Raw genomic sequence first — 10,949 nt, 5'->3', positions numbered from 1 at the left:
AGACTTATAGATGACCTGGAGCCAGTGGGTCTGGCGACGAATATGTAGATAGGGCCAGCTGACTAGAGCATACAGGTCGCAGTGGTGGTTGGTATAAGGTGATTTGGTAACAAAACGGATGGCACTGTGATAGACTGCAGTGAGTAGAGTATTGGAAGCTATTTTGAAGATGACATCGCCGAAGTCGAGGATCGGTAGGATAGTCAGTTTTACTAGGGTAAGTTTGGCGGCGTGAGTGAAGGAGGCTTTGTTGAGAAATAGAAAACAGATTCTAGATTTGATTTTGGATTGGAGATGTTTAATATGAGTCTGGAAGGAGAGTTTACAGTCTAGCCAGACACCTAGGTATTTAAAGGTGTCCACATATTCTAGGTCAGAACCGTCCAGGGTGGTGATGCTAGTCGGGCGGGCGGGTGCGGGCAGCAAACGGTTGAAAAGCATGCATTTGGATTTACTAGCGTTTAAGAGCAGTTGGAGGCCACGGAAGGAGTGTTGTATGGCATTGAAGCTCGTTTGGAGGTTAGTTAGCACAGTGTCCAAGGAAGGGCCAGAAGTATACAGAATGGTGTCGTCTGCGTAGAGGTGGATCAGGGAATCACCCGCAGCAAGAGCGACATCATTGATATATACAGAGAAAAGAGTCGCCCGATAATTGAACCCTGTGGTACCCCCATAGAGACTGCCAGAGGTCCGGACAACTGCCCTCCGATTTGACACACTGAACTCTGTCTGCAAAGTAGTTGGTGAACCAGGCGAGGCAGTCATTAGAGAAACCAAGGCTATTGAGTCTGCCGATAAGAATACGGTGATTGACAGAGTCGAAAGCCTTGGCCAGGTCGATGAAGACGGCTGCACAGTACTGTCTTTTATCGATGGCGGTTATGATATCGTTTAGGACCTTGAGCGTGGCTGAGGTGCACCCGTGACCGGCTCGGAAACCGGATTGCACAGCGGAGAAGGTACGGTGGGATTCGAAATGGTCAGTGATCTGTTTATTAACTTGCCTTTCGAAGACCTTAGAAAGGCAGGGTAGGATAGATATAGGTCTATAGCAGTTTGGGTCTACAGTGTCACCCTCTTTGAAGAGGGGGATAACCGCGGCAGCTTTCCAATCTTTAGGGATCTCGGACGATACGAAAGAGAGGTTGAACAGGCTGGTAATAGGAGTTGCAACAATGGCGGCGGATAGTTTTAGAAAGAGAGGGTCCAGATTGTCTAGCCCAGCTGATTTGTACGGGTCCAGGTTTTGCAGCTCTTTCAGAACATCTGCTATCTGGATTTGGGTGAAGGAGAAGCTGGGGAGGCTCGGGCGAGTAGCTGCGGGAGGGGGGGCGGAGCTGTTACCCGGGGTTGGAGTAGCCAGTAGGAAGGCATGGCCAGCCGTAGAGAAATGCTTATTGAAATTTTCGATTATCATGGATTTATCGGTGGTGACCGTGTTACCTAGCCTCAGTGCAGTGGGCAGCTGGGAGGAGGTGCTCTTGTTCTCCATGGACTTTACAGTGTTCCAAAAGTTTTTGGAGTTAGAGCTACAAGATGCAAATTTCTGCTTGAAAAAGCTATCCTTTGCTTTCCTGTCTGACTGCGTTTATTGGTTCCTGACTTCCCTGAACAGTTGCATATCGCGGGGACTATTCAATGCTATTGCAGTCCGCGACAGGATGTTTTTGTGCTGGTCAAGGGCAGTCAAGTCTGGAGTGAACCAAGGGCTATATCTGTTCTTAGTTCTGCATTTTTTGAAAGGGGCATGCTTATCTAAGATGGTGAGGAAATTCCTTTTAAAGAACGACCAGGCATCCTCGACTGACGGGATGAGGTCAATATCCTTCCAGGATACTCAGGCTAGGTCGATTAGAAAGGCCTGCTCGCAGAAGTGTTCTAGGGAGCGTTTGACAGTGATGAGGGGTGGTTGTTTGACCACGGACCCATAGCGGATACAGGCAATGAGGCAGTGATCGCTGAGATCCTGATTGAAAACAGCAGAGGTGTATATGGAGGGCAAGTTGGTCAGGATAATGTCTATGAGGGTGCCCATGTTTACAGATTTAGGTTTGTACCTGGTGGGTTCCTTGATGACTTGTGTGAGATTGAGGGCATCTAGCTTAGATTGTAGAACTGCCGGGGTGTTAAGCATATCCCAGTTTAGGTCACCTAACAGAACAAACTCTGAAGCTAGATGGGGGCGATCAATTCACATATGGTGTCCAGGGCACAGCTCGGAGCGGGGGGGGGGGGGGGGGGGTCGATAGCAGAGGATATGGAGGGCAAGTTGGTCAGTGAGAGACTTATTTCTGGAGAGATTCATTTTTAAAATTAGAAGTTCGAACTGTTTGGGCATAGACCTTGAAAGTATGACAGAACTTTGCAGGCTATCTCTGCAGTAGATTGCAACTCCTCCCCCTTTGGCAGTTCTATCTTGACGGGAAATGTTGTAGTTGGGTATGGAAATCTCAGAATTTTTGGTGGCTTTCCTAAACCAGGATTCAGACACAGCAAGGACATCAGGGTTGGCGGAGTGTGCTAAAACAATGAGTAAAACAAACTTAGGGAGGAGGCTTCTGATGTTAAGGGGATAACAGCTATTCCTTTTGACATTCATGACCCCCCAAACCTTAATCTCATCCTCTTCCAGCCAGTAAACAGACAGACAGTCTAGTTTTAAAACAGGTTTATTGACGTGTGTACAGTGATTGTCTGTGCACCCCAGGATTACAGTAAAGTAAGAGGCAAAGCACTTCATAAGCATTTAGAGTTTTGGTCGCTCCAGAGTAATAGTTGTGAGGTTATCAGGACCTTACAAGTCAAAGGTCATCTGCGAGGTGGGGATAAACGGAAAGAAAAATGGTTTAATGTAGTAGAAGTTCCTCTTAACAGATCTAGGATCAGATTATGCTCACCCCAATTCCAGAATGAAGCATTAGAGGGACTGAAACAATATCTGACCATGGACCCGTCGTTAGGAGTGACTTATACAGACTCTGGGGCGCAATGGGAGAATAAATCAGAGGAGAAAAAACAAATGGATAAAATAACCCAGAACAAAAAGGATATAAAACAATAAAATAAGACAAAAGGCTGGGCAAACATTATTTCATTCACCTGCTATATCATTATAATAGGCCTACATTTAAGAATTGGCACGTTCAATAGCAGAATATCCCGTGGACTGGGGCAAATGGATATTTAGGATATTTTAATGGGGTAGGTAACAGAAATGTAACTGACATTTTTTTTTAAAAACAACCTGTACTGTGTTTCAACCTGACTAGTTCCACCACAACCCCTGAGGGACTGGGTAACTGTATTATGACCCGGATATGGAAGTCATCAGACTACTGAGGACTTGAGAAATATTGAAAGGTGCAGTAACTGGGGCCTATTAAAAAAGGTAATAATGTTTTACCGAATGTTGCAAACAGAAATGGACTTTACCGACTGGCATGACTCACTATTCATGTATTTCTAAACAATGTATTCTTATCGGAATGTTCTCTAACGTTGCAACTCTTTCAATGTGGCCATAAAATAAATGACCATCCAAAATCTTGTCTACTACTAGCTTACTGTAGCCGAGTGTCCTGTGCTGCCCCGGGGGCAAACTCTGGGTATTCTAAACCTGAGTTAATAGACAATCGGTTTGGTGAAAACACTGGCACTGAGGAAGAGAAGATTGTTCTTTTAACAACTGAACTCGGAAGACGTCCTGATTGGTTGTAACATCCTGAAGTGCTTCTTTACCCATTGGTAATATTACCCATTACACACTACACTACCAAAAGTATGTGGACACCTGCTCATCGAACAACTCATCCTAAAAACAAACATGGGCATTAATATGGAGTTGGTCCCTCCTTTGCGGCTATAACAGCCTCCACTCTTCTGGGAAGGCTTTCCACAAGATGTTGGAACATTGCTGCAGGGAATTCCATTCAGCCACAAGAGCATTAGTGAGGTCAGGCACTGATCAGGCTCGCAGTCGGTGTTCAGGCTCGCAGTCGGTGTTCCAATTCATCACAAAGGTGTTCGATGGGGTTGAGGTCAGGGCTCTGTGCAGGCCAGTCAAGTTCTTCCACACCTATCTCAACAAACCATTTCTGTATGGACCTCTCTTTTTCATGCTGAAACAGGAAAGGGCCTTCCCAAACTATTGCAACAAGGTTGGAAGCACATATTCATCTAGAATGTCATTGTATGCGGTAGCGTTCAAATTCCCCTTCACTGGAACTAAGGGGCCTAGCCCAAAGCATGAAAAACAGCCCCAGAATATTATTCCTCCTCCACCAAACTTTACAGTTGGCACGATGCATTCGGGCAGGTAGCGTTTTCCTGGCATCCGCCAAACGCAGATTCGTCCATCAGACTGCCAGATGCTCCAGAGAACGCGTTTCCACTGCTCCAGAGTCCAATGGTGGCAAGCTTTACACCACTCCAGCCAACGCTTGGCATTGCTCATGGTGATCTTAGGCTTGTGTGCGGCTGCTTGGCCATGGAAACCCATTTCATGAAGCTCCAGACGAAGACAGTTCTTGTGCTGACATTGCTTCCAGAGGCAGTTTGGCAATCGGTATTGAGTGTTCCAACCGAGGACAGGCGATTTTTACGCGCTTCAGCACTCAGCGGCCCCCAAATCCACTAATTTCAAGGTGTGTCCACATACTTTTGTATATATAGTGTATGTCAAATACAGCATGGTAGTGTGCGGAGGACTGACGGCTGTAAACCTGAAACAGTTAATACATCATAGAAAGGTAATATAGAGCTGACACGATTATCTCTATTCTACATAACAGCATCATGTCGGTTCTGCTGCATGTTCTCTGTCCCTGAATAGCAGCTGAGTAGGCGTGTACATTTCTTATATGGGAAAGAACATGTTTAAATTATAGATTTCTGTTGGACTGCTCACTTCACCAGCATTTCTTTTCACTTGAGGCATTTAGTACTGTGTATAATTAACATGTAACACTGTGTACAATTTAGCATAAATGCAAGATTTGGCAATCCACAGTGCAAGATGTGTGTGTGTGTGTGTGTTCATGCAAGATAAACGAGAAGTAGTGTAGGTATGTTATTTAACGGGTTCATCTTCTTGAAGCAATTTGAAATGTTCCAGCTATATCACAACGTTTAGATAAAAAAATAGTAGCATAATATAGAACAATTCAATACGAGCACATTGGAAGGCTAAGCTAGTATAGCCTGAGTATTTGGCTACATTCATTGTCTGGGCAATTTTTTATGGTTGTGTGACACAGTGTTGGCAATTTTCTCACACTCACAAGCTCTCCCAGTTTCATCGAACACACATAATAATAATAATATTCATACACAAAACGCTTACATTGACAAATCACATTTAACTAAAAACAATACTCAAGATAAAAAAATAGTTGTATCTTAACATCTAAATAAAATCCTAACCCATCCCACCCCAAACATCCCCATTTTTAATAAAATAGTTACATTTTAATTGAAAATCTGTTGTCTTATGAGGTTACCTGTCACGCCCTTTGACCTTTCTGCTATATTGTCACATGACAAAGACCTTGTCTGTCTGATTGGTTCCCAACCTGAGGTGTGGTCAAACTGCAGAATGTTCACAAACATCACTTATCTTTGCTACTATAGAGTAAGTTATTGGTAATTTCGAGGTGAACCGCTTCGCAATATTACAAAGTTTTGTTTTCTGAAAAATTCATATTTTGTCAAATGGAATATTCAATCAAGAACTTTGGAAGCATCATTACATTATTGGTTCAAAATTAGGCTGAGAGGGAAACCATTAACCATTATTTTCAGGAAACCATTAAATATGAACATCCAGTGACTTCAACATACCCCAGGTTTAGCCCTTGAGCTGCAGATAACATTCAGCCATGTCTGAAGAAACAACTGGAAACATGGATGACTAACGGAACAACTAGCTTATCTATGAGTGTAATGCTTTGCTATAGTGGAGTTCTTATTGCTTTTGAAGTGAGGTTCTGTTATGGACAAAATCTTACCTTGAGAGAAACATGCGTCTAATTTAAACTTCCACACAGATCCTAAACTGACATCGACGCATGATTTACAAAGATGTTTGAGTTACACGCATTTGTCTAAAATCATACATCAAGGATGCAGTGTAAATGGAAGAAATATTAGTTCCGCACTATTCTCTCAAGTTAGGATTGGGCCCTTGGCTTAGTGACGTGGTTGGTTCCACGTTTGCGTAGTAGTTGTGGTCTCGATTCCCGGGGGCCCGAGCTAGTCGATAGGGCCCTGGAAGATGAGGCGTGTCCAGCCCTGTGGGGTGCTGCTGAGAGGAGCAGAGCAGAAGGGACAGGTGGGCCGGAAGGCGTGTGTCCCATGAGGCAGTGGGGTATCCGCCCAGTACTTGGCTGTCCTCTCCGAACACACGTGGCCGCAGGGTACAAACGCATATGTGGGAGCTCCAGCATCCACGTACACGGCGGGCTCACACCCCAGCCACAGGGGCACGTAGGGCCCTACGCTCCTGCATAGAGGGCACTCCCGGCGGACCATTGTGATCCCTTCCTCCCCCTCTCCTCCTCCCTCCTCCCGGCGCTCCGGACGCTGGCCCCAGTCATGGTGGCCATGCACATGTCCACAGGTGAGGTAGACCCAGGGCTGGCGCTCCTCCAGACTGGGGGGAAATGAAAACGACTTGGTTTTAGCTTTCATCAAACTCAAAGCATCATTTTTATTTGTTTTTGGTAGTAGTTATATTATATTGTAAAATAGCTATAAATAGATTACATGGGATAAAAACAGATTTGGAATCGGGTTGTGTCGTGCTCAAGGTTGAATTTGCCCCTGATCACTGTAACAGTAGATAGGGCAACTTATGAATAGGTATAGCTCCTAGTGTACCACTGTTTAGTAGCTACCCATCTGTGTCTGCTTACTGAGGCCTACTGGCCAGGAAGTGTTGAGCTCCTAGTGTAGCAGTGTGTAGTAATAATAATAATAATTGTGGGTGCTTATATTTGTCCTATTTCACACAAGTACAAGTGTTTATTAATACGCATGTGTGACTTAGATATATATATTTTTAATTATTATTTTTGCATATCCCCTTGGAGTGGGGTATCTGCCATTATCAACGGACACCATGGCGCAAATAGGGTTAAGTGCCTTGCTCAAGGGCACATACACAGATTTTTCACCTTGTCGGCTCAGGGATTCAAACCTTTCGGTTACAGACCCAACACTTTGACCGCTAGGCTATAACCACTGTGTGTGTGTGTTGGTGTTGTAATGTAGTGGTAAAAAAAAAAGTAGGTGGGTTAACTCTGATCACCGTACAGGGTGAATCAACTAACACTCCCTATACTTGGTGATGATATTAATTAACAATCATTTTGATCCGATTGAGCAAACTGTACAAAACAGATCCAAAAGGTAGAAGGATTCTTTTAAATATGTTATTGGACCATAAACAGATTTGGCTCATTAATCTATACAGTCCAAATAATGATGATCGAAGCTTCTTAAAAATGTATTTATCAAGCCTACATGCAATACAAGCGTCTGTTATTATGGTGGGAGACTATAATACGGTTTTAAATACTTTAATGGGCTGTAAAGGAAATCACACTACAAATGATTACCCTCATGTACTTAAGGAAATCACAAAATACCATGGATATGTTGGAACTAGTGGATATATGGAGGCTTAAATATCCTGACCTACAGTACCAGTCAAAAGTTGACACACTTACTCATTCAAGGGTTTTTCTTTATTTTTTACAATTTTCTACATTGTAGAATAATAGTGAAGACATCAAAACTATGAAATAACATATGGAATCATGTGGTAACCAAAAGTGTTAAACAAATCAAAATATATTTTATATTTGAGATTCTTCAAAGTAGCCACCCTTGCCTTGATGACAGCTTTGCACACTCTTGGCATTCTCTCAACCAGCTTCATGAGGAATGCTTTTCCAACTGTCTTGAAGGAGTTCCCATATATGCTGAGCACTTGTTGGCTGCTTTTCCTTCATTCTGCAATCCAACTCATCACAGAGCATCTCAATTGGGTTGAGGTCAGGTGATTGTGGAGGCCAGATCATCTGATGCACCACTCAATTACTCTCCTTCTTGGTCAAATAGGCCTTACACAGCCTGGAGGTGTATTTTGGGTCATTGTCCTGTTGAAAAACAAATTACAGTCCCACTAAGATGGGATGGCGTATCGCTGCAGAATGCTGCGGTAGCCATGCCGGTTAAGTGAATTCTAAATATATCACTGACAGCGTCACCAGCAAAGCACCCCCACACCTCCTCCTCCATGCTTCACGGTGGGAACCACACATGCAGAGATCATCCGTTCACCTACTCTGTGTCTCACAAAGACACGGTGGTTGGAACCAAAAATCTCACATTTGGACTCATCAGACCAAAGGACAGATTTCCACCGGTCTAATGTCCATTGCTCGTGTTTCTTGGCCCAAGCAAGTCTCTTCTTATTATTGGTGTCCTTTAGTAGTGGTTTCTTTGCAGCAAATTGGACCACGAAGGCCTGATTCACACAGTCTCCTCTGAACAGTTGATGTTGAGATGTGTCTGTTACTTGAACTCTGTGAAGCATTTATTTGGGCTGAAATCTGAGGTGCAGTTAACTCCAATGAACTTATCCTCTGCAGCAGAGATAGCCCTGGGTCTTGCTTTTCTGTGGCGGTCCTCATGAGAGCCAGTTTCCTCATAGCACTTGATGGTTTTTGCGACTGCACTCGAAGAAACTTTCAAAGTTCTTGAAATTTTCCAGATTGACTGACCTTCATGTCTTAAAGAAATGATGGACTGAAGGCCTGATTCACGCAGTCTCCTCTGAACAGTTGATGTTGATGTGTCTGTTACTTGAACTCTGTGAAGCTTTTATTTGACTGACCTTCATGTTTTAAAGTAATGATGGTATGGACTTGGTATTTAACCAAATAGGGCTATCTTCTCTATACCACCTTGTCACAACATAACTGATTGGCTCAAACACATTAAGGAAAGAAATTCCACAAATTAACTTTTAACTAGGCACACGTATTAATTTAAATGGATTCCAGGTGATTCCACCTCATGAAGCTGGCTGAGAGAATGCCAAGAGTGTGCAAAGCTGTCATCTAGGCAAAGGGTGGCTACTTTGAGTAATCTAAAATATATTTTGAATTGTTTAAAACTTTCTTGGTTACTACATGATTCCATATGTGTTATTTCAAAGTTTTGATGTCTTCACTATTATTCTACAATGTAGAAAATAGTAAAAAGAAAGAAAAACCCTTGAACGAGTAGGTGTGTCCAAACTTTTTACTGGTACTCTATATACAAAAGAAAATATATGGGGGAATCTACCCCCTAAATTGAAATAAATAAACACTCCCTATACTTTCAATGTATTTTCCCACAAATGGTGGGTAAACCACCGCGACAAAAAAAAGGTGTTTGAACTCCATTTAACCTCCACTACATCACTGTACTAACCTATGGCTGCGTGGCAAGCTGGGGAAGGCCAGGGTACTGAGGCCTACAGGACACTGTGGCCGGGCAGCGTTGAGCTCCTGTCGCAGTGCCTCCAGGTGGCGGAGGGTGGGAGCGCGGAGCAGGCCCTCTCCAGTACGCCACAGCAGAGTGGCTCCACACAGGTCCACCAGAGAACCATCACGAAGGGCACTGCTTTCTCCCTCCGCCTGAGGGCCAGCAGACACACACAGGGAGAACATATGATTACTACTAATACACACTAGAACATATAAGAATCATAGAAAATGACACGTTCACAGATACAGGCGTCTATTCCCTACATAGTGCACTACTTTTGACAAGGGCCTATAGGGCTAGTAGACCACTATATGTGTCTTGTTTCAGGAAACTGGGCGTATGTCGCGCTTCACTAGTTCACAGGAGCACCATTTGAACATAAACTTTTTTTATTTTATCAAAATGCGTTTTTTGGGGCAGAAATGCCTTCTGGAACATGTGAACTTTCATGTGCTTTAATAACAAACGTGTATGCCATCTGTAAAGACTAATAAAATTGTTAAATTATGAGCCTAGTTGGTTTAGCCACAGAAAAAGACAGCAACCTTCTTTTTTAGCCATGATTGGCTGAGATAATGAGTGGGCTGGACATGCTAAGAGATGAGTTCGGATTGGTCTGCCATGTAGCACCCTTCTGTCTATAACATGAGCTTGTCAGTATGTGTAGGTAATCCTTTCTAACACGGCTTTTTGGACAGCTATCATGTAGTAGAACTGCATAAGTGTTGCTCTACACTTTCTGGAGGACCGAGTTATGAAATCAGTGAAATTAGAGTACGTTAGCTAAGGAGATGGAGAAAATTCTGCCATTTGAAAAGAGAACACCTGTCTCTGGATTACATCTTCAAACTAAGGGCAACCATGGCATCTGTGACAGAGGGAGAAGCGTCCATCCATGTATAAGGGTAAGATATTTTGTGTTAAATGCTCTACAACAAAGCTTTCTTAGCATCCAACAAGCTTTCTCTATCCTTAACCTTGTTCTGAACACATCCAAAACAAAGGTCATGTGGTTTGGTAAAGAAGAATGCCCCTCTTCCCACAGGTGTTATTACTACCTCTGAGGGTTTAGAGCTTGCGGTAGTCACCTCATACAAGTACCTGGGAGTATGGCTAGACAGTACACTGTCCTTCTCTCAGCACATATCAAAGCTGCAGGATTAAGTTAAATCGAGACTTGGTTTCCTCTATCGTAATCGCTCCTCTTTCACCCCAGCTGCCAAACTAACTGTGATTCAGATGACCATTCTACCTATGCTAGATTACGGATACATAATTTATAGATCGGCAGGTAAGGGTGCTCTCGAGTGGCTAGATGTTCTAAACCATTCGGCCATCAGACTTGCCACCAATGCTCCTTATAGGACACATCACTGCACTCTATACTTCTCTGTAAACTGGTCATCTCT

At 43.5% G+C, this 10,949-nt stretch overlaps 1 protein-coding gene across 1 annotated transcript in view; it reads right to left on the bottom strand.

Moving 5' to 3' along the window:
• Positions 1-2,653: 2,653 nt before the first annotated feature.
• Positions 2,654-10,949, bottom strand: part of LOC139582670 (E3 ubiquitin-protein ligase pellino homolog 2-like) — a 28,046-nt gene continuing 19,750 nt past the window's right edge. Inside the window, exons 6-7 of the mRNA XM_071412873.1 lie at positions 9,484-9,689; positions 2,654-6,649 (exon numbers count right to left, since the gene is read on the bottom strand). Of these exons, the coding sequence (XP_071268974.1) occupies positions 6,250-6,649; positions 9,484-9,689 (606 nt within the window). The 3' untranslated portion in view covers positions 2,654-6,249. The remainder of the gene's footprint in view (positions 6,650-9,483; positions 9,690-10,949) is intronic.

Source organism: Salvelinus alpinus, chromosome 8 (assembly GCF_045679555.1).
Source record: "Salvelinus alpinus chromosome 8, SLU_Salpinus.1, whole genome shotgun sequence".
NCBI lineage: Eukaryota > Metazoa > Chordata > Actinopteri > Salmoniformes > Salmonidae > Salvelinus > Salvelinus alpinus.
The sequence above is the reverse complement of the archived record's forward strand: the minus strand, read 5'-3'. Positions and strand labels throughout refer to the sequence as shown.